Here is a 21893-nt window from a genome sequence, read left to right as displayed (position 1 = left end):
GAAAAAAAGTACTATCATTTTAATAACTACTCAGAAAGAAAGAAAAGATGAATCATGGAAACGAAAAAAATAAATGGGAAAAATGAAAAAAGAATTACGAAAAAAATGCATTACTATACATAAAGAGAAAAAAAAGTCAAGAAGAATGAAATAAATCAACACTCAAATTATTTTTTTGGATAACTGGCATAAGAGATATTCAATTGGCGACCACCATACGTGTAGCCATTCAATTGCTCAATGGCAATCTTTGCGTCGCTCTCATTTTCGAAACGAACAACACCGCTACCCTTTGGTCTGCCATGAGATTTTTGAATTTCTGCTTTAGCAATGGCGCCAACACCTTCAAGAAGATCGTACAAATCTTCATTATGAGTGGAGAATGGTAAGTTACCAACAAAAATGGTATCAGATTCTTCACCTTCACCTACAACACCGCTAGTGAATTCATTAGTGTCCTCATCTTCTTGTTCCTCAGTGTTTACCGCTTCTTCAATAGGCTGCTCAGCTTTGGTATCCATTTCAATATCGTCACCATGATTGACCGCCACAGTATCTGCAGGAGCCACAGAATCAGCTTCCTTATCCTTGTCAAAGTAAGCATTGTTCTTTCCATCACGAACGTCAATCTTTCTTCCGTCAATTTCATGATCTTGGAACTTTTCAATCGCACGGTCAGCCTCTTCTCTGGTGGCGTACACCACAATACCAAACCCTTTTGATCTACCACGTTCATCTTCACGAACGTCAGCGTGGAGAACGTCACCAGCATCACGGAAAAGATCCTTAAGATCTTGCCAGTTGGTTCTAAATGGCAAATTACCAACAAAGACCTCGTAGCCCTTTGGAGGTAATCTGGACGATCTTCCATCTCTTCCTCTGTAACTATCTCTACCTCCATCTCTTCCTTCATATCTACCGCCTCTGTAGCTATCTCTGTCTCTGTAACTATCTCTGTAGCTATCTCCGCCTCTGTAAGAATCTCTTTCTCTGTAGCTATCTCTTCCCCTATAACTATCTCTTGACGAGTATCTATCATCGTCATATCTGTCTCTACCTCTATCAGACTTTCCTGGTGGTGGGTTATCTTCTCTTACGAAAATTTCACGGTCCAAAAACAGGGTGTGATTAAATTTGTCAATAGCAACTTGGACATCACGTTTGTCCTTAAACTCGACAGTCCTAAGAAGAAAAGTTAGTGAATATTATTAACCTAATGATTATTAATCAAGAACAAATAGTACTTACCCCATACCTCTGGATTTACCATGAGAAGTGACAATGTCTGCACGACTAACATCACCAACTAAAACTTGTTAGAAACTACCTTATATGGAGCAAATTAGAAGCATTGGTTTTTCCTTTGACAATTAAGCAACCAGTTTCAAATACTAATCTAACAGCAAAAAACGAAAAAAAAAATTAAGAAAAAAACTAGCAACATCTTTCCTAAACATACCTCTCAGGAAATGGTCTTTCAAATCCATCCAGCTACAATCGAATGGCAAGTTACCGATGAAGATACTCGAGGAGTAATTTCTGTTGCTCTTGTCGGCATAAGCACCATTGCTACTGAACCTGGCTGGGTCCTCAAGGTCCAGACTTCTGCCACGTCCACTGTATCTGTCTCTACCCCCACCACTATATGAATCACCTCTTCCACGGCTATCGTAACGATCTCTGCCGCTATCACGGTAGTCTCTACGACTTCTGTAACCCCCACGATCAGACCCCCTCACTGGCGATCTGTCTCTTCTTGGAGATCTTGATCTAGAGCGTTCGCGATCTCTTGGGTAGTCATCGATATCGATTCTGTCGGACATGGTTTTCTTCACTAGTGACAATCTGTCGTGAATTTTTTTTTTTTTTTTTGAATAATAATAAATGCCTATTCCCCTTATTGGTATTAATTTTCTGTTTTCCCCCCAAAATAATTTTTCAAGTTGACGGCGATGGGTGAGAATGGGCCGGGTGATGGTACTCCTTCCCCCAATGTGTGTTTCCATTTTTTTTTCCTCAGTGTTTTTTTTTGCTGATCTGATGTTTATTTGATTGTTGATTGATTGACGATAGTAATATTCTCATACGCTATCACAAAACAATAAATACTGCCAATACACCTGGGTTGGCCTTTTATTGTTCAATTGACTGTTTTTTTATGGCCCTGTACTCTTGCTGATTTAGGACTGCCACTCTTCACGGTATCTTAGTTTCGTTTTTGTTTTTGTTTGTCGATATCCCTGCTGAAAATAAAAAAAAAAATAAAACAATAGTACCACTTTTTTAATAGACACTTTGATAACACTCCATATATTCCCCCAATAATGACTTTCGATAATCATCTTTTGGACGTCATCAATAAGCTCCAAGATTTGGTCTACAACACCATTGGCAATGATTCATTGGACTTGCCACAAATTGCCGTCATTGGGTCACAATCCAGTGGTAAATCATCGGTTTTGGAAAACGTTGTGGGAAAAGATTTCTTACCTAGAGGTATTGGTATTGTCACCAGAAGACCTTTGATCTTGCAATTGGTCAGTATATCTGAAGACTCGCCGTTGATCTATCAAAATAACCATGATTACGTTGAGACTGCCAATAATCCAGAAACCATGACCTTGGATGACCACTTGAGAAAGCAAAGTGGTGCTAAGCCTAATGGCCCTCCTAATGAATGGGGTGAATTCTTACACATTCCTCACAAAAGATTCTACAATTTCCAAGATATCAAACGGGAAATCGAAAACGAAACTTCTAGAATTGCCGGTAAAAACAAAGGGATCAGTAAATTGCCAATCAATTTGAAAATCTATTCTCCAAACGTTTTGAACTTGACATTAGTTGACTTGCCAGGTTTGACTAAGGTCCCAATTGGCGACCAACCAACCGATATTGAAGTGCAAATCAAAAACTTGATTACCGAATATATTTCCAAGCCAAACTGTATTATTTTGGCAGTTTCTCCTGCAAATGTCGACTTGGCAAACTCTGAATCATTGAAACTCGCTAGACAATTTGATCCTCAGGGTAAAAGAACCATTGGTGTCTTGTCCAAATTAGACTTGATGGACCATGGCACAAATGCCTTTGACATTTTATCTGGCAAAGTTTATCCATTAAAATTGGGATTCGTTGGAGTGGTCAATAGATCTCAACAAGATATTATGCAAAATAAAAGCTTGGACGACTCTCTAAGATCCGAAAATGATTTCTTCACTTCTCATCCTGTGTACTCGAAGATTTCTAGTAAATGTGGTACCCAATTCTTATCGAAAACTTTGAACAATATCTTGATGAACCATATTCGTGAAAAATTGCCTGACATTAAAGCAAAATTGAACACTTTAATGGGTCAAACTGAGCAAGAACTTTTAAGTTATGGGGATCCTAAACAATACTCAATTGCCAACAGAGGTAACTTGATTTTAAAATTGATTAGCAAATTCGCTAACAATTTCACTGGCTCCATTGAAGGTGACAAAATTGATAATATCATTTCTACCAAAGAATTATGCGGTGGTGCGAGAATTTACTATATCTACCATAATATTTTCAGCAAGATTTTGCGCTCCATAGACCCTTGTCTAAACTTGTCCATGTTAGACATTAGAATTGCGATTAGAAATTCCACTGGTCCAAGAGCCTCGTTGTTTGTTCCAGAATTAGCATTTGATTCTTTGGTTAAACCCCAGATCAAATTATTACAAGAACCCTCTGTGAAATGTGTGGAATTAATTTATGAAGAATTGATGAAAATTTGTCACAACAATTGCTCTTCCAATGAGTTGATCAGATATCCAAAATTGCAGGCCAAATTAATAGAGTCGGTGTCTGATTTGCTTAGACAAAGATTGGGCCCAACAACCCAGTACGTTGAAAGTTTGATTGAAATTCACCGCTCTTATATCAACACCAATCACTCATCATTTATTGGTGCCGCCAGTGCCATGACCCAAGTTTTAGATGATAGAAGAGCTAAGGCCCAAGCCATCGCTAAACAAAATATCTTGGAGGCTAAGAAGAGTAGAAAAGTTTCTGGAAGTAGTGATGTTATTTCTGAAGATGGTGAAGCCTCAGATAATGATACTATTTCTGATGCTATTTTGAATGGCACTAAAAAACACAATAAATCTGAATCTGTTAACGAGAAAATTGGAAGTAAAAAGGTTTCTAGAAAGGCCAGTAATAGTGAATTATCTAATGATCTTGATTCATCTAGCAAAGAATCATTTTTGAACTTCTTCTTTGGCAAAGACGCTCAAAACAAGAATGACCCTGTCAACGGTAATGTCAACGGTAACGCCAAAGGTGTCTCAAATGGTTTTTCTGCACAATCTTCTTCTTTTAACACAGGCATTTTCTCCAACCTTGATACCTCTGCTGATTCAAGTAATACCGCCTTGAACAATATTGATGGTGGTTTGAATTTCATCAACAGATTGCCAGAACAAATCGAGCAGTTGTCATTATCCAACCCACAAAACCAACCTGAGAATAATGTCGATGAACTAACCGATCGTGAGCAATTGGAATGTGAATTGATCAAGAAGTTGATCATCTCCTATTTCAATATTGTCAGAGAAATGATTGAAGATCAAGTTCCAAAATCCATTATGTGCTTATTGGTGAATTACTGTAAAGATAACGTTGGAAATAAGTTGGTTGGCGAATTATACAAAGAGGATTTATTCGATGATTTGCTAGAAGAGGACAAGGAATTGAGAGTTGAAAGAGAAAAATGCTTCAAGTTGTTGGAAAGTTATAAGGAAGCCAGCAAGATCATCGGAGAAATTGTGTGATATTTTGATTTCTCTACTCTTTTTAACCTATTACATGCAAGCATAACTAGTATTTTGTGCGCAACGTTTTGGTTGTCTTTTTCCTACACTTTTTCAGCTCTTTCATTGTACATAGATAACTGAAAAAAAAAAAACATATTTAGCATCTATATTATAAACGACAATTGTAGCGGTTTGTGGTGGTTTGAAAAGAAAAAAGTTTACAGTAAATCTGAAAGAGAGGCCGAGAAAAAAAAAAAAAAAAAATAAAAAAAAAAAAGTTCCCTAAAAAAATCCAAAAAGGAAACTCTGGGAACCTGTCTATCGGACAGCACCCAATGTCCAAACACTTTATTTGATGCTACGAGATGCCTTACAGATAGCTTCCCAGCTGCTCAAAGTATGATGAGTCTCAATTGCTTGTTGCTGAATACTGAATATTTTCATTATACTAATACGTGAAAACCATCTAGGCTGCTGCGTTGATTCATCAGATTCAATATCACAAAGCAAAACGATCAGTATACGGTCTTTCCTTTGACCTTGTACTTCTCACGGTATGTTTATCTTCTTGTGTGTTTTGGCGGTCAATTTTGCACTTAGTTATTAACATTTTTTATGTATCAGCTTTTGCAGAACCTTCATCTAGCTGTCTCTTTTATATTCTACAGTTTCAGCTTATCAATAAAGCAGTACCAGGCACGATATCCTTTATCATTTGGTGATGGTGATAATTTCCTGGGTATTCCCATGTCTTCATTGGTATTCCTAATCAATTGTATCAGTCTTTTGGCAGCATTGGTCCTATTGGTACAGATTTTCATCAGTTATAAAATCACCAGAAACCTCAGTCAAAAGTTCTCTTACACCTGCTTGATGATTATTACAGGACTAGAGTTAAAAAACTTGTACGTATTATTCATGGCAACTAGTAAACAAGGATCCACAAACGGTATGGGAAACCATAGTCTTCTATGGCTTGATTTCATTTACTTTTTCAATTTAGACAGTTGGATATATGGTATGTTGCGGTTTATGCCTCAGGCATCATTAAACTTTGCTGGTATTTCCAGATTTGGGTATGCTGGTCTTTCTATCAAACTTGAACTATTATCGAATATATTAATCATAATCCAGGGCCTTTGCAATGGGCAAGATTTCGAGCATTATCCAAACCTGGAAATTATGCTAAATTATGATGTATCGGTACTTTCTGGAGTGATTCTGCTAGCAGCGTGTTTAGTATTATTGTATCAAAAGAAAATTTACAAGAATGAAAAACCAATTTTTGTGTCAAAATATCAAATGATTGATGACAATAACGATAACATGAATGAAGTTTTTGAGCTATAAACAGGGTATTCTTTTTTTATGGTAATGGAAGAGAGTATATGGTAAATAAAAAACTATAGTCTATTAGCGAAGATTTTTGCAAGGATTTTGACCCCCCAAGAAATATTTCTGTCAGGGTCCTTATTGTCTTCAAAATCTTTTATGGACAATTCTCTAGTGTGCTGATTTATATTATCTATTTCTGACTGCATTTTGCGCTTCAATTTTTCGTCCTTGGTAATCAATACCACATTAGTTTCCAAGTCCAAAGAGTATGATCTTTTAGTGTAATTTGAAGACCCAATAACTGTGATCGATGGGATGGTTTCATCAGGCTCACTTATCCAAATCCCTTTGGCGTGATATGACCAGCCATTTTCAGTGTTGACAACCCCTTTTTCCCATTCCTTGACCTTAATGTTATTTTCCTTTTCTTGTCCATTGACTTCTCTGAGAAACTGTTCACAAAGATATAGATAAGCTGGAGGAATATACTTTGAAGGCCAAGATGATTTGAAGAAACTATTGGCCTTAGGTGATGCGGTGATAACTTCGCCTGATTTGGATGTTGCCGTTAGAAGTCTTCTTTTAATTTCTGGTTCCATATTGAAATATCCCGCGGTGAAAGTCCAACTGACAGTAGAGGAATCCAAATACGATAAAAGTCTAAGAATTGCCGGTTTTTCGGTAGAAATATCAGGTTTCAACAATGGTGTTAACTGTGAGACTGGGAACACGATGGTATTTCTGTCGTTGTATTCTGGATCCTCGGCAAATTTTTTGTTTTCGATTTCTTTGATTTGTAAATCCTTTTCAATAATCTTTTGATATTCATCGTTATCATAATGTGCCACTCTTTCACCATGAAGGATGGGTTCAAGCAAATGAGTGGTTTCCACTAAAAATCTTTCTAGGTTGAGTTTTGGGTCGGCAGTCAAATTTTTTGTTGGCCAGTCAATCAATATTTTGTCTCTGTGGGGGAGGTATGAGACTTTATGACTTAATTGACTGATAAGCTTGCCCAAATTGAAGAAATAGTCCGTCAAATTAACATTCTTGAAAACATAATATCTATCTTGTCTGTTAGAGAAGTAATCCTCGGACAAGTTAGCACCGGATATTATAACTTCGTCATCGAATCCGTATATTTTCATGTGTTGCAACCCAAAGCCTTCATTGAATCTTTTTGGGACAATTTTTTCTGACATCCCACTCAATTTTGGGGTATGATATAATCTGATATCAACTCTATGGTTCCCGAACTTCTTCAATAAAGTGGAGACGGTTGTCAATGATGATGGATTTGGGTATTCTCTGGTGGCTCTCAAATAATCGATCAATATATGTAACTTTAAATTGGGTTTTGCTTCTAAGGCTTGTGACAAACAATCAATCAACTCATGTTGGGTTTTCCCAATGTACAATGAAGACAAAAAGATCCGCTCGTCTGCACTGGAAATTTTTTCTTTAAGCTGGTTGTAAAAATCTTTTGGTTCCGTTAAGATATCAATTTCATCATCCTTCAACAAGAATCTTGGTGCAATCATGTTCAATTGGGAAATCACGGAATTCACCCTAGGATGGAACCCGAGCTTGGTATTGGTGGAGTAATTCCTGTTCATGTAGGAAACCGCATGATTCTTGAAATAGCTTATAGTTGCCAGACCAATCATCTTTGCTCCACTATATTCATTAGAATAATAATAAATAAAAAAAGCTATAGTAGGTACCTGAAAAGTCTAAGATATAGAAAAAAATTGAAAAAAAAAAAAAAATAATAAAAAATAAAAATAAGAACCACGTGCAGGGCATGTTCATCACCCATCAAAAAATTCAATGATTTTTGGTGAATGAACTGCCCGCAAACTCAGTAGTAAATGAAACTTGACCAGGTGATAATGACCAAAAGACAGATAATATGTTGATGGTTTCAGAAGATGAAAGGACCCGATTTTGCTACGATCTTTGTATTCTTACGATCACTCTAACTGAACATTATGTCTCGTGTATGAAATCATTAGAGTTTGTCTACGATACAATGTGCACCAACCTTCAAATTGCAACAACCCCAATATTTATCAACCATTGCTCATATAAAGTGGGCTTGACAACTGGCGATCATTTTGTTCAAAACTCTGCATATCACCTGCTCTTAAAGGACTGGGCAGACGTGGATGCAGGCTCAAATACACAACCGCTAAAGCAGTTTCTACAGATCACAAAGGCGTTTCTTTCCAAAAGTATCACCATCACCAAGGTATACAAACAGATGAAGCGAAACTTTTTCTTGAAATTCGGGAAAGTTATGGACGACGGCAATAGCTCCTCTTTTAACGAATTGCGAAGATTTTTCAACATATTTGCTTCTAGTGGCAATACAACCATAGTTGGGGAAATAAACCAGATCAAGCAAATATTGAAAGTGTACATAGAATACGAGATTTCCAAAGGTGAAGTTCAAAGAATATATTTTAGAGATTTTATGCCCAACGTGACGGCATACTTGTATAACATTCTTATTGTTATTGACCAAGTAAAGAGCTTTCTTAATTCTTTACCGGCCCTTGATGTGAGTGATCCCGAAAAAGAGAGCATAGATTTGACCAGGTTCGACATAATCAAGACTTTGAAGATATATTTGACATACTTAAATAATATTACTGAGAAGACTGATGATTTGATCAAGTATAGCTTGGATCAAAACTATTTGAAGCGGATTTACTCCAATAATTTCATAAATCAGGAATTGCATAATTTCAACAATAAACACAAGTATAAACCTTTGACTTTACTGAATATTGGGAAACTCAAATTCAAGAACCATATAAATTACATGAAAATATTGAGCAATAACAATAATGGTGGTTCCAATGGTTCTGAGAATGGTAGAAATGAAGAACCTTGCAAGCATATATTTCCAAGCTTTGAAGACTTCATTTTAAGTACAAGGTTATTGAGAAATTGGAACTGTTGGTATTTGTTTTCAATTATCCATCTTTTAGGTTTCAATTTTTCTGATTCCTCCTCTAGCCCCTTAGCAACTGTCGATAATCTAATCCGTGAAAAGGTCAGTGCACATTTTCTTGATCATAAGAATCCTAAAACTGAAAATGATGGTCCATTGGACAGTTCGATACCACAGTTTCATAGAATCATTAAATATTTGCAACTACCGAATAGTTATAGTGTGTTATTGCTAATATTTAATTTTGAAGCCATTACTGATCTCCTCATTGCACTCCATAACGAAATCTTATCAGAACTCAATGTTAACCTTCAAGAATTGGATACGGGTGATCTTGATGAAGCTATTTTTTCGTCTATCGACGATTTTTCTGTTGCAGGCAATGCATTGGCGTCAACATTTGGACAAGCAGGTCAGGTATTGACAAATAACAAGGGAAGTGATATACCCAAGCATATTCCGAAGAGTAAAGTTATTATAGATAAAAAGATTGACATAATCATCAAGAATTTGAACTTGTTAACCGATTGTCGGAGCCTTTTTTTAAAAGAATTGCTCAACAAAAAGATTTTGGTAACAGAATTCTTTGACCAACTTGAAGAAATTGACAAGGCAATGAGTGGCAATGACAATAAACACAAGAAATATAAAATTCATAAATATACTAAGAGAGAGGAGAAGATAATCATATCGTTATTTTTGAGTCAAATCGGTTCTTACTTACAGGTCTTAGAGAAAGTGATATATGATTTTTTGATCTTCATGTTGCCTGAAGAAAAGGACGAGTTTGATGATAAAGTCCAAAGCTTAGCTAAACTACATGTGCTCACTCCATCAGATGGAGGCATAACATCATCATATGATACTTTGTTGGAGCATCATCATAAAGATTTAAGACTTAAATTCATTAGTGTTTATCTTACAAAGTTGGTTTTCACAACCAATAACATTAAATCTATGCTTAATAACAACCCAAAACTTGGTGAAAAGAAGAACGACGATGTTTTAGATGAATTACTTATTTCTTGCAACAATTATATTGACAGTTTGATGAGGGCTTTGGGTTATATAGTTTAGAATTTATTGGCATTTGAGATTCTTGTATATTAATGCAGGGTGTGACACCTCTGTTGGGTACGGTATTTTTTTTTTCTTCTGTGTAAGAGCTTATTCATTTCTCCACGCCACTATAGATTTAGTGGAGGAGCACTGAAGCCATTTTTATGAGCACCCAAGGTTCTTGATTTGCTATTTTTAGTCTTGTACCAAAATCCAGTCAGCTTTTCACAGTAGTACCATTTTGAAAATGAAGGATAATTGGTGATATTTGTGGTATTATGGGGTCTGACTGCACGAACGCTATATTTCCGGAATTAGAAATGTGAATTCTTGGGGCGTGAGGCCCGGTAATATGCTTGGGTGGAATTTCCTATTTAAATATTGGAATATCTTCCATTTATTTATAATCGCCAAAAATTTAAACGTGTGGTCTTCTATATTATAAACTTCATTAGAAATGTTTGGTGTTATGAGGTTCATTTCCACTATTTCGATTGTTCTTTTATTCTCGACACAAGTATCGGCTTACAATCAGACAGTCAATCTAGTGAACAACAATACCATTTGTTTCCAGAACTACAACAAACAAACAATTATTGAGAAATTTCTTTTTGGAAATCGTTTTTTGATAAATTTAACAAAGTACTCATTTTTCAATTTTGGAAATAGATATCAGAATGGACACATCAGAATCACGTTTGATGAAGATTATTTTAATGAAAATTTGGTGGCCAATTCAGAATCCTCTAATTTCCAGGTCCCTATTTTCTTGATTAAAGGTGATAGTGAAAAACAACCATTTTCCCATCATGTTGGACAATTGAAGGCGGTTTTACAATTTTATGAAGATTATTATAACGAAACCAAGTACGAATGCTCTAAACAAACCGCTAATGGTGTTGATGTGTCAAGAGCCCAAATTTGCAACGTTTTTAATGAAGGCTTGTTTAAGGATTTTGCCTCCAGGTATAATTTTGCTTACCGTTTGATGAACCGCGATACTAGAGAGGCGATATTTAAAATTGATGGGTTCAATAATTACTGTATTTTCAGTAAAATCATTCACTCCAAAGATTTTGAATATCACATGGATGAAGAGATGCCAAACAAAAGGGCAGTTCCTGTGAAAATCATCAATGAAATTTACAATTCTTTTGGAAGCTTGAAGATTTTTGACTTCTTGAATAATGTGATTATTTCAGAATTATTTGCGATTTTATTATTCTGCTTTGTGGTATCTTTCTTATTATTATTTGTTGCTAAATTGCTTTTTGGTCAAACTCGTTATTTCTGGAATGTTTTGACCACTTATTCTATCAGTTATATTCCAATGGTATTTGTTCAATTATACTTGCTTTATTTCGATGCGTACTTATTCAGTTACATTCACCATTTAATTAAAAATAACTTTTCGCAAGCTGAATTTGAAAATAGTTTTATTCAAGCCTTTCACTGGAGAACAAACTTGATCCCTATTGTCTCGAAAATAACCGAGTACTTTATGATTGTCTTTAAAATTTTCTTGACAAATTTTATTGAAATCTTTGTGAGTGTTCTCTTTTCCAAAGGTTACGGCTTCTGGTTCAATAATATCAACTTCAATATTTTTAAAACTGAGAACCATAATATGAAGCGAGTAGTTACCAACTGGAAATTTCTTGCATTTGTGGCCATTATCGTTATTGAGTCAGTTTTATACATATTCATTTCCCATTCAAATGGTACCACTGTCGACAAAATCAGAATATTGATTAACATTTCTAAGGAATCTGTGTTATTGTTCATTATCTTGAGTAACTATTTCAATCACGTTGACGTCAATAAATTGTCAAGAACAATTGGAAACATTTTATACACCAATGATAAAAACCTTAAATTTCAAAAACCGAAGACTATCATTAATGATAAGTTGGTGGAATTGAACTTGAAGTTATTCATAAAAAAAACTTTGTTGAAATACAATAAGACAATTTTGTTGTTGATAGTGAAATTATTTTTCCAAATTTCGTTAAACTTCATTGAAATGGGTTTTATTGACAACTATTCGTCTGACTCTTTGACCAAATCTATTTTTTCTGACAGAATACAAAACAACGATAATTGTTTGACAGTTATCTTATATTTATTTGATTACGTCAGCATTATTGGGAAATTCTTCTTTCATCCCTTGTCGAGTGAATCTATCTCCAATAGCAGTAACCCAGTCATCATTTTGAATAGAAAATTTGATGAAGAAAGAATCATCTTCATTACCCATTGTTTGAAAAATGGTATTAACATTTTCGTTAATTTCTTGATTTGCTTGGTTAACATTAACGTCGATCTCAATAACTTGCATGATGAGCAGTCATCCTAAATACTGCAATGGCTTCTTGTATTTCTTTAGAAAAAAACAAGCCGAAGCTTCTAATTTTATTCTGAATTCAACGCCACATCTGGCGAAATTGATTCTATTATGTGCGTTGCTGGCTCAACTGCATTCCATTACTATTTTAATTCTGTTTTGTTTCTTTTGTTCTTTCTTTCTGGGAGGGGGTCATATGATTCCCATTGTATAATAATATTCTTCTTCTTCTTCTTCTTCATCCTTCGTTATTTATATTTAAGTTATATTGTATATTAGCAAATCATAATATTAAACTGGTTTCTCACATCAAGATTTTTTAATATTTTTTTTTCGAGATACTTGTAATATCATCAATTCTCTCTGGAAAAACTTCTAATAATAGCGAAGTACTTTAATTTGAGAAAAATTGGGAAAAATTCATGTGTTGAACAATATACAATGCAATGTAATCTACAGTAAGCCATGGCTATACAAAAGTGAGAGTAAAAACAACGAGGGTGTATGACCCCTCGTGTCGCCTTTCACTGGTACAAAGTATATCTAATTTGCATTGATGATTGACAGCGCCAAATCCATATAATTTCATAGTTTTATTATATTGAAACATTATACGGTCATAAATTGTTATATTTATTGAGTATATTGAATACTGTATCTTTTTTGAAACATTTACTAGTAGCAGGCCGAACCAGAGCATCGAGTCAAGGTTCATTTTTGTAAAGATCAGGTATCAATAAATTATTCAATTATCTCCTGCTTCCTACTTTTAAAAATAAATAGAGAAGCCAAACGTTGTGATTTGCTAACTTTATTTGGCTCGTTATTTATTTTCCTGAAAATTGTTGAAATTTGCGGCGCGTCTTTCTAAAAGGAATTGAACATGCTTGCATAGTTACAGCGATTATCTTATAACTAATAATGAAAATTTCTCAAGTTAAAAAAAAGAAAAATCCTATTTATTGTTTAAATTTTCCTCATTTGTAACTTATAGTCTTATCATTTGTCATTCCAAATTTATGCGAGTGTAGTATTAAGAATTGCTTTTAGAATGACGCGTCTTTACTGTAGATTCAAAATGATGATATAGATAAAAATTGAAGTGAACAGCCTGTCCTTTTTCATAGAAAAAACCTTGATGATTAGGCGATATTGCTTTAAAAGAAATATATTCTTTAATTAGCTAATTTGAGTAGGATATTATCGCTCATAAGACTTTTGAATTGCCTTTTTCTTCTTCTTTTTTTGAACTCTTTAGAAGTATTACTTCGTGTCCAGTGAGGTTTACAAAATCATCGTTTTATTTAGTGTTATGAAATTTCAATATTTATCAAACCGAGAATGATTGAACGAGTTACATATACTTATATTTAAGTATTATAGTACTGGATTTAAAGATGATATAACATCTAGATCACATCTTTGCGTATTTTGTTTTATTTATTGATACCTGTAGTTTTCGTTATCTACAAAAGCTTCACTAAGATCTCTCTGGACCTTCTAATGAAGAAAAATTCTCCTTTACGAGATACATATACTAGTTGAGGATGATCTTGAATATAGATATTTCTTACAGAAAATACCAGGAGATGATAAATAAGTCTACAAACGTTTTTGTAAGGTACGCATGTTTAAGAATCAAGTGTATCTGTGAAAAGGACAGTATATTTTACGTAATATCTACGGAACGCGTAAGTAATCTTTCAAACAATTGTTTTAAAACAATATACAAACTATATGTAAATATAAAAAGTGAGAAGCATTGATGTGAATAACATAATAACACCGAGATTTTCCACGCACTTTTTACCAATATCATAAAATTTTCGCTATGCACCTTTATAGTGGTACGTTCACTCACCTATTCATCAACAAATAAATAAGTGGGTGAATGCTCGCCAATGGATAAAGTTTCCAATTGAAGGTCCCAATTATTCATGAGCAATAAATAGAGAAAATATCTTTATATCTAGTGTTATTTAAAGAATGAGAGGGTGTGTTTTTAGGGTCTCCCAATCCTGCAGACTTCATTGAAATATAGAAGCCAGATATTTATCCAATTAGTTTACTATGTGACAGAACTAATCTACAAGCGCACTATACAAACTTGAAATAATTTTTCCAGCTATTTAAGGATGCTCATGATAACACATTACTAAATGACTCTATTAAGAATCAAGTTCAGACTTACAAGCAATAATTTTTCTAGAAACTAATATACAAATTTATTAAAATGAAACCCCCTAGTATATAATAAATAAAAATTGAGAAAAAATATTGTTTAACCACCGAAACCATACAAGGTTCTACCTTGTCTCTTCAAAGCATAGACGACATCCAAAGAAGTGACAGTCTTTCTCTTAGCATGTTCAGTATAAGTAACAGCATCTCTGATAACGTTTTCCAAGAAGGACTTCAAAACAACTCTGACTTCTTCGTAGATCAAAGCAGAAATACGCTTAACACCACCTCTTCTTGCCAATCTTCTGATAGCTGGCTTAGTGATACCTTGAATGTTATCTCTTAAAATCTTTCTGTGACGTTTAGCACCACCTTTACCAAGACCTTTACCACCTTTACCACGACCGGACATTGTTGATTATATTATTATTGTATTAAATTAAAATTTGTTGATAGGTAAAAATGTAGCAGGTAATGTAAATCAGTGGGAGCCGATCTGCTTAAGTAGTAGCTGTGCAAAAACCACAATGCGGCCTGTCCTGTTTTGGATAAGTGCTAGCGTTCCCGAACATACCCCAGAACACTCGTTCTGGGAACGCATTTATACCGTGCCGATACATGCCCCTTAGAATAACGTGCGTAAAATAATAGGCAGTACATAAGAAACAGCTTTTCCTGTTACACTTTAGGGTTTTCCATGAGTTAGTTATTTTAGTATCACTTATAAAATAAAATACATTCATAATGGCTAGAACTAAACAAACTGCTAGAAAGTCTACCGGTGGTAAGGCTCCAAGAAAACAATTGGCCTCCAAGGCTGCCAGAAAGTCCGCCCCATCTACTGGTGGTGTCAAGAAGCCTCACAGATATAAGCCAGGTACTGTTGCTTTGAGAGAAATTAGAAGATTCCAAAAGTCCACTGAATTGTTGATCAGAAAGTTGCCTTTCCAAAGATTGGTCAGAGAAATTGCACAAGATTTCAAGACTGACTTGAGATTCCAATCTTCTGCTATTGGTGCTTTGCAAGAATCCGTTGAAGCTTATTTGGTTTCCTTATTCGAAGACACTAACTTATGTGCCATTCATGCCAAAAGAGTTACTATCCAAAAGAAGGATATCCAATTGGCCAGAAGATTGAGAGGTGAAAGATCTTAGATCTATTATTTTTTGTTTCTTAGTTTTATTTATTTCATTAATAGGGGGTTAATATATTTGTACATTAGAAGTTTTATAGAAAATTGCATGTAAATATTTTAGTGGGATAAAAATATGATACACTGTTTATTTCTTTATTTGTTTCTATTTATATTTAATTAGTAAAAAAAAAGATTTTTTGTGTCCGCATAAATTCATTTGAACGCAAGCTCTTCAGGCAAAATGAAACTAACGCAAAACATATACTTTGAAGGTGCAACTTTTCTCACTAAATGGAACTTAAGATAGCTCTTTTCAAAAGTATGTTGCATGATTTCATTGATTCTTTTATGAACTCTGCCTTCTAAATCTTCAATAGTTGGTACTGGCACTTCATCTTGAGAGAACTTTTCAAAACAATAAACGTGAACATATGGTAATTTGAATTCCTTGTCCTTAATAAATTGCTTGTAAGTTTCATTTGAGTAAATACCAACGTAGTTGTCAAGGAATGTCAAGGCACTATCTGGTAAGTTCATAACGTAATGGCTAATGTATCTTGGCATCTCTAAGGTTTCAGTTGCAGTCTCAATTTTCTTTGAATCCTGTCCTCTTCTTTTCTTGCTTCTTGAGCCCAATTGATAAGTAATTTTTCCTTCCTTCTCATCATACCAATCCATTAATAATTGCGACGATTTCTTAATCATTTCAGCACCGTCGATATTAAAACATTTTACGAAATCAGTGGCTCTGTTTGATTTCGAATTGTGCACCAAATACTTGTAACTTTCTGGATTCAAGTCATTAGCCATAACCATTGTTTTATTTCTCCCTGCTGGAACAGCAAATGGCCCAACACCTGCCATAACATCGCAAACAACCTCACCTTTTTTGAAATAAGTTTCAATTAAACGATTATGTTCACCTTGCAATCTCGAGTTCCAATATACATTTTTGAAATTGAATTTAAATACACAACCCAGCTCAGATTGCTCAACATCAAATCTTTCTTCACCGGCAATAACTTCCATAGGGAAAGTTCTAAATTCAGTACCAATAGAACTAGTCTTATTCACCACAGTTTTGATTTTTGGATTCTTATCGATCACTGCCTGTCCAATAAGATGCTTATATGGCAAGTAGTTTTCCTTTAAATTGAAATGGGCAATATGGCCAACAATAGTGAAACTTGAAGGGATTTCTTCAAGCAAATCTTCTGGTAAAGTAGCAGTCAAGATCTCTTCTAATCTCCAGAAATCATAATTCAACTGCAATTCATATGGCTCAAGAACAGCTTCACTTTCCTTGAGGAAATTAACTGCCTCACTAGCCAAATTCTGTTGCACATTATCTGAGTTCAAATCAACAGAAGTGACTTTATCATTAAGTAAAACCACCTTTCTTTGAGGATTCGTAGGATCTTTGGCAATATTTGAAGTTCCTCTTAAATTCAAAAACTCGGATTTGTAAGCTTTTACAAAGCCCTGGAGACGTCTGCTGTCAGGGAAAAACACGGCGATAAGATCGACTTTCTTATGGAATAATTCTTTATTCAACGTCGTTCCATTTCTATGGATTGGAGGTAAATATTTCTCCGGTAATGTTGGAATGTAGGCAGTTGACATGGTCCGCGTTCTTGAGTAAAAATGTATAGGAAAACGTATCGAAGCTTTGCGAATAAAATTCATAGGCAATACAAAAAAAAAGAAGGTACTAGAGGTAAACCTCTATAAAAATTTAATAGTTTGCTGCTATTTGGCTTGATTTCTCCGATGATTAAATCTTGATTTATGGTGAGGAGGAAAAATAAAAAATTTCGGCTGTTTGCACAAAGAGCCCTGGTGCTCTGCTCTTCAAAAAAATTTCAGAAGAAGAGCAGATGAACAAAATTATAGACTGCTCGAAATCAAAGAAACATTCAAAAAACAAAGTGTAGTACAAAAAATGGAAATAATAACTATCTCAAAATTTAATAATAATAAAGGCCTCAATGATGAAGATGAGGAGATGGAAGATGTCTCAAATAACGATCAAATAGTTACCCCTGGTGAGTTGATCACTGAAGACACAGTATGGATGAGAGGTCATGGTACATTTGCCTTAGGAAACAAAACCTACTCTTCTGTAGCAGGAACTATTCTTAAAGTGAACAAGTTACTTAGTGTTAAACCATTAAAGGGAAGATACACACCGGAAACTGGTGATCATATCATTGGAAGAGTAATTGAAGTGGGTAACAGACGATGGAAAGTGGATATTGGTGCTAGGTCTGATGCTGTTCTATTGTTGGGATCAGTGAATTTGCCTGGTGGGATTCTTAGACGTAAGTCCGACACTGATGAGTTAACTATGAGAAACATGTTGAAAGAAGGGGATTTGCTTAATTGTGAAGTTCAATCATTATTTCAGGATGGTAGCGCATCATTACATACAAGATCTCTAAAATACGGGAAACTCAAGAACGGTATCTTCTTATCTGTTCCAAGATCTTTAATTATAAGGAGTAAAAATCATAGTTTTGTTTTACAGGGTAATGTTAGCATAATATTGGGTGTGAACGGGTATATATGGATTTACAAAACCCCAACCGTGGATAATAGACTCAAGACAGATAGTACGGCTTCAACGGCAAGCAAGTTGCAATCTGGAGTAATGGGAAGACAATCAGGTTATCAAGTCGGCTCGGGATCTGTCTCTTTGACAAGGTTAGAAGAAGAATCCTCATGGGAAATTTACTCCGATAAAAATGACGAAAACATCAGTGACGCTATTAGGTCAAATATTATCAGATATCGTAATGCTATACAGGCTCTTGCTCATAGTCAAATTGGAATCAATGAATCAAGAATCAATATGGCATATGAAGCCAGTATGGCGTATGGAAGTTTAGGGAGCTTAACAGAGCCCGAAGTGATGGAAAATATTAGTAATGATGTTTTGAATGGTGAAAAAATGCGTGGATCCTAATTCTTTCTTTAACAATATACAAACACGTACTTTAACTTGAAGCTCCTTTTTTTTTTTTTTTTCCATTTTTACTATTACTTGTGTAGATTACTTGGGCGGTAAAGTTACTACAGTGTTTTCATTTATAGTCCATGCAGACCCCAGTTTTGCTATACTTGTACGATATCACAACGTATACTAGTGTACATGAATAAATCAAAACCTTAAATTTTAATCCAGGGAAAGAACCAAGTAAAACTTTGTTTGTGAAAGCCATTCGTGTAAACTTCAACTCAAGATTGCAGTTGGTAAAGAATTTCAGATTCTAATGCTGTTTAATTTGAGGACCTAGCCAGAAAGGTTACTTACTCAAATTACCTTTTATTGCCACTACTCGAACCTAAAACCACTTTTCCTGTGAATTAGCTTTCGATAAAGCAAAGAATTTTAGGCAAAAGTGGTGAATTATTTTTTATGAGCTTGAATGCTAGGAAAGAATTGGAAAATCAACTATTGAAAGGGCAAAACGACAACTTGCACTACTTAGTTTAACTGGAATTAACAAGTTTGTTAAAAAGAGGACTTGAGAAATTTTAAAGAGTTGAGCAAAAAGTTAGAACGACGCAATAGTTATCATTGATTTTAAAATTTCTTTTCTGATTATTACCAGTACCGTAATGCAAATTCTTCTTATGGGAAGTCTCAGTATTATGCTGTCTACAGTCTATTGTTAGTATCATGTTGTTTGCACCTCTGGCGCTATATTTCTTACGCGATTTCTTTTCTTGGGAGAGTCTGTAATAATATTTAAATTTACTTATCAGTTGGCAGCTCCAATTCTTTCCCATATTCCAAGATGATTTCTAATCCAATATACAAATATTAATACCCTTTGAATGAAGATATTCACAATAATAATATAAAGAAACGATGTCTACTCCATCGTATAGTGTGTAATAATCTTCAAGATTTACAGTGCATTATTTGGTCACATGATTTTTATGAATTTTTTATTTTTTTTTTTTTTTTTTCTTTCACAAAATCTTCATCAACACCATCAGGTCATTGGAAACAAGGTAAACTAGATAGACAAATAATCAATTGATTATGTTTGGTTCATCTGCATCAAAGCCTGCTTTTGGGTTCAATACATCTAACAATTCTGGTAATCAAAATGGAGGTGGATTGTTCGGAAATAATAACAACAATTTGAGTACCCCTAGTAAACCCGCTACTGGAGGATTGTTTGGAGGATCAAATAATACCAACTCAACGGGTGGTCTTTTTGGAAACAACAACAACAACAACACTAATACTAACTCTGGGGGCGTATTTGGTAATAACAATAATAATAACAATAACAATGCTAACACCAGTTCTGGCGGATTATTCGGAAACAACAATAATAACAACACTGGTGGATTATTTGGAAATAATAATAACAATACTGCCAATACTAGCTCTGGAGGGTTATTTGGCAACAACAACAATAATAATACTAATACTAGTTCTGGTGGATTATTTGGAAATAATAATAAAAATACTGCTAATACTAGTTCTGGCGGATTATTTGGAAATAATAACAATAACAATGCTAATACTAGTTCTGGCGGATTATTTGGAAATAATAACAATAACAATGCTAATACTAGTTCTGGCGGATTATTTGGAAATAATAACAATAACAATGCTAACACTAGTTCCGGAGGGTTATTTGGTAACAACAACAATAATAACGCCAATAACTCAACAGGCGGTCTTTTTGGAAACAAATCGGCGACTAATACCAGTTCTGGTGGTCTCTTTGGAAATGGCACTAATACCGCTGGCAATACCAGTGGCGGTCTTTTTGGAAACAAGCCAGCTGCCACAGGTACCACAGGTGGTCTTTTTGGTAATAACAATGCTAATGCTAATGCGACAAATACTTCAAGTGGAGGTCTTTTTGGCAACAAGCCAGCGACTACTGGAGGTCTTTTTGGAAATAAACCTACAACCAGCACAACAACTGGCGGAGGTCTTTTTGGAAACAAGAATAGCGGTAGTCTCTTTGGTGGTAATAATAATACATCCAGCTCCGGTGGATTGTTTGGAAGTAATAATAGTAATACTACCAATACTGGTTCTTTATTTGGTGGTCAACAACAACAGGGTACTCAGCAACCAGCCATTCCTATAACTTTGATGACTCGTGTGGCAGAATTGCCTCAAGACTATCAGCTTCAATTAAAACAATTAAATGATTACATCAACACGCAGGTTCAGATATGCGAAACATTAAAACTTGAACAAGCAAAACATGAAGAATTGGTTAATTCTATCCCAAAAGACATTAATTACTTGACCGTGAATTACCAAAAGGTTAACAGTAGTTTATTGAACGATGTCAAGAACTTGGAAGGATTAAAACAAGAAACAAATGAGTTGATTAAAATAAGTAAACATTTCACTTTGCTAATTAATTACTTTACCGAGGGTGGCGCTTCCTCTGATGCTTCTAAGAGTACCAAAAATGGTGCTGTGACCAAAGATCCGTCAGAGCCTGTATTACCAGAAATTTCAGAAAAAGACTCCCCGTTAGGTTCCTTAAATGATTTATTGAATAATACAAATATATCTTCTTCGGTCATTGATTTTTCTTCATTAACCCCAAACATGAAGAAAGATTCTTCATCAATAATATCCTCCAATTATTTGTTGACTTTCTTCCAAACGAAACTAATCGAGTTCAACCTGAAATTCATGGAATTGAACTCTTTGGTGAATGACATCGAGTCATCTTTGAATGAAACTGAGAAATCTTCGAGCGATTTATTACTATCTTATGGATTCTTACCTACAAGCACTACTAAGAGTGATTCCAAAGACACTGTGGGCAATGATCTTGAAAGCCTCATTAACAACAAAATGAAGCATTTGGTGGATAGTATCAACGAGGAGTTTTATTTGTTTATGGATATCAGCAACAAATTGGCTGAATTACATTATGAAATTAAGGAATTTAGTTAAATTTACTATTTTTTTTTTATTTTTATAGATTATGAACATTGCGTTCGCAGGCGAGTTTGTCATGAGGCTAAATCTGCTTGTAAGATCGGATATGGGGAAATGGCATCATTGGAAACATAAAAGTTAGCTCTACCAACCAATT

General features: G+C 34.7%; 11 protein-coding genes across 11 annotated transcripts; 7 read left to right on the top strand and 4 right to left on the bottom strand. All coding sequences in view use genetic code 12, as the record gives it.

The window, feature by feature from the left end:
• Positions 1 to 167: 167 nt before the first annotated feature.
• GBP2 (single-stranded telomeric DNA-binding/mRNA-binding protein) lies at positions 168 to 1823 on the bottom strand (the record flags this gene model as incomplete). Its single annotated transcript, XM_064993765.1, has 3 exons — positions 168 to 1182; positions 1249 to 1306; positions 1460 to 1823. The coding sequence occupies 3 exons, from the start codon at positions 1821 to 1823 to the stop codon at positions 168 to 170; spliced, it is 1437 nt and encodes a 478-aa protein (XP_064849837.1).
• A 501-nt stretch (positions 1824 to 2324) lies between these two features.
• DNM1 (dynamin-related GTPase DNM1) lies at positions 2325 to 4802 on the top strand (the record flags this gene model as incomplete). The annotated part of the gene is made up of 1 exon (XM_064993764.1): positions 2325 to 4802. One exon carries the CDS (start codon positions 2325 to 2327, stop codon positions 4800 to 4802), a length of 2478 nt encoding a protein of 825 aa, XP_064849836.1.
• A 337-nt stretch (positions 4803 to 5139) lies between these two features.
• On the top strand, positions 5140 to 6134 carry DASC09_001600 (uncharacterized protein; the record flags this gene model as incomplete). The annotated part of the gene is made up of 3 exons (XM_064993763.1): positions 5140 to 5181; positions 5255 to 5338; positions 5409 to 6134. The coding sequence occupies 3 exons, from the start codon at positions 5140 to 5142 to the stop codon at positions 6132 to 6134; spliced, it is 852 nt and encodes a 283-aa protein (XP_064849835.1).
• A 53-nt stretch (positions 6135 to 6187) lies between these two features.
• Positions 6188 to 7786, bottom strand: PGS1 (CDP-diacylglycerol--glycerol-3-phosphate 3-phosphatidyltransferase; the record flags this gene model as incomplete). The annotated part of the gene is made up of 1 exon (XM_064993762.1): positions 6188 to 7786. The coding sequence occupies one exon, from the start codon at positions 7784 to 7786 to the stop codon at positions 6188 to 6190; it is 1599 nt and encodes a 532-aa protein (XP_064849834.1).
• Positions 7787 to 8031: 245 nt separating this feature from the next.
• Positions 8032 to 10155, top strand: DASC09_001580 (uncharacterized protein; the record flags this gene model as incomplete). The annotated part of the gene is made up of 1 exon (XM_064993761.1): positions 8032 to 10155. One exon carries the CDS (start codon positions 8032 to 8034, stop codon positions 10153 to 10155), a length of 2124 nt encoding a protein of 707 aa, XP_064849833.1.
• A 439-nt stretch (positions 10156 to 10594) lies between these two features.
• On the top strand, positions 10595 to 12493 carry DASC09_001570 (uncharacterized protein; the record flags this gene model as incomplete). The annotated part of the gene is made up of 1 exon (XM_064993760.1): positions 10595 to 12493. The coding sequence occupies one exon, from the start codon at positions 10595 to 10597 to the stop codon at positions 12491 to 12493; it is 1899 nt and encodes a 632-aa protein (XP_064849832.1).
• Positions 12494 to 14762: 2269 nt separating this feature from the next.
• Positions 14763 to 15074, bottom strand: DASC09_001560 (histone H4; the record flags this gene model as incomplete). The annotated part of the gene is made up of 1 exon (XM_064993759.1): positions 14763 to 15074. One exon carries the CDS (start codon positions 15072 to 15074, stop codon positions 14763 to 14765), a length of 312 nt encoding a protein of 103 aa, XP_064849831.1.
• A 332-nt stretch (positions 15075 to 15406) lies between these two features.
• DASC09_001550 (histone H3) lies at positions 15407 to 15817 on the top strand (the record flags this gene model as incomplete). Its single annotated transcript, XM_064993758.1, has 1 exon — positions 15407 to 15817. The coding sequence occupies one exon, from the start codon at positions 15407 to 15409 to the stop codon at positions 15815 to 15817; it is 411 nt and encodes a 136-aa protein (XP_064849830.1).
• Positions 15818 to 16011: 194 nt separating this feature from the next.
• On the bottom strand, positions 16012 to 17421 carry TRM5 (tRNA (guanine) methyltransferase; the record flags this gene model as incomplete). The annotated part of the gene is made up of 1 exon (XM_064993757.1): positions 16012 to 17421. The coding sequence occupies one exon, from the start codon at positions 17419 to 17421 to the stop codon at positions 16012 to 16014; it is 1410 nt and encodes a 469-aa protein (XP_064849829.1).
• Positions 17422 to 17740: 319 nt separating this feature from the next.
• RRP4 (exosome non-catalytic core subunit RRP4) lies at positions 17741 to 18763 on the top strand (the record flags this gene model as incomplete). Its single annotated transcript, XM_064993756.1, has 1 exon — positions 17741 to 18763. One exon carries the CDS (start codon positions 17741 to 17743, stop codon positions 18761 to 18763), a length of 1023 nt encoding a protein of 340 aa, XP_064849828.1.
• Positions 18764 to 19849: 1086 nt separating this feature from the next.
• Positions 19850 to 21751, top strand: NUP49 (FG-nucleoporin NUP49; the record flags this gene model as incomplete). Its single annotated transcript, XM_064993755.1, has 1 exon — positions 19850 to 21751. The coding sequence occupies one exon, from the start codon at positions 19850 to 19852 to the stop codon at positions 21749 to 21751; it is 1902 nt and encodes a 633-aa protein (XP_064849827.1).
• Positions 21752 to 21893: the final 142 nt, after the last annotated feature.

The sequence above is a fragment of the Saccharomycopsis crataegensis genome (genome assembly GCF_037102585.1).
Source record: "Saccharomycopsis crataegensis DNA, jcf7180000000072, whole genome shotgun sequence".
NCBI lineage: Eukaryota > Fungi > Ascomycota > Saccharomycetes > Ascoideales > Saccharomycopsidaceae > Saccharomycopsis > Saccharomycopsis crataegensis.
Note: the sequence above shows the minus strand (reverse complement) of the source record. Positions and strands in the feature narration are given on the sequence as shown.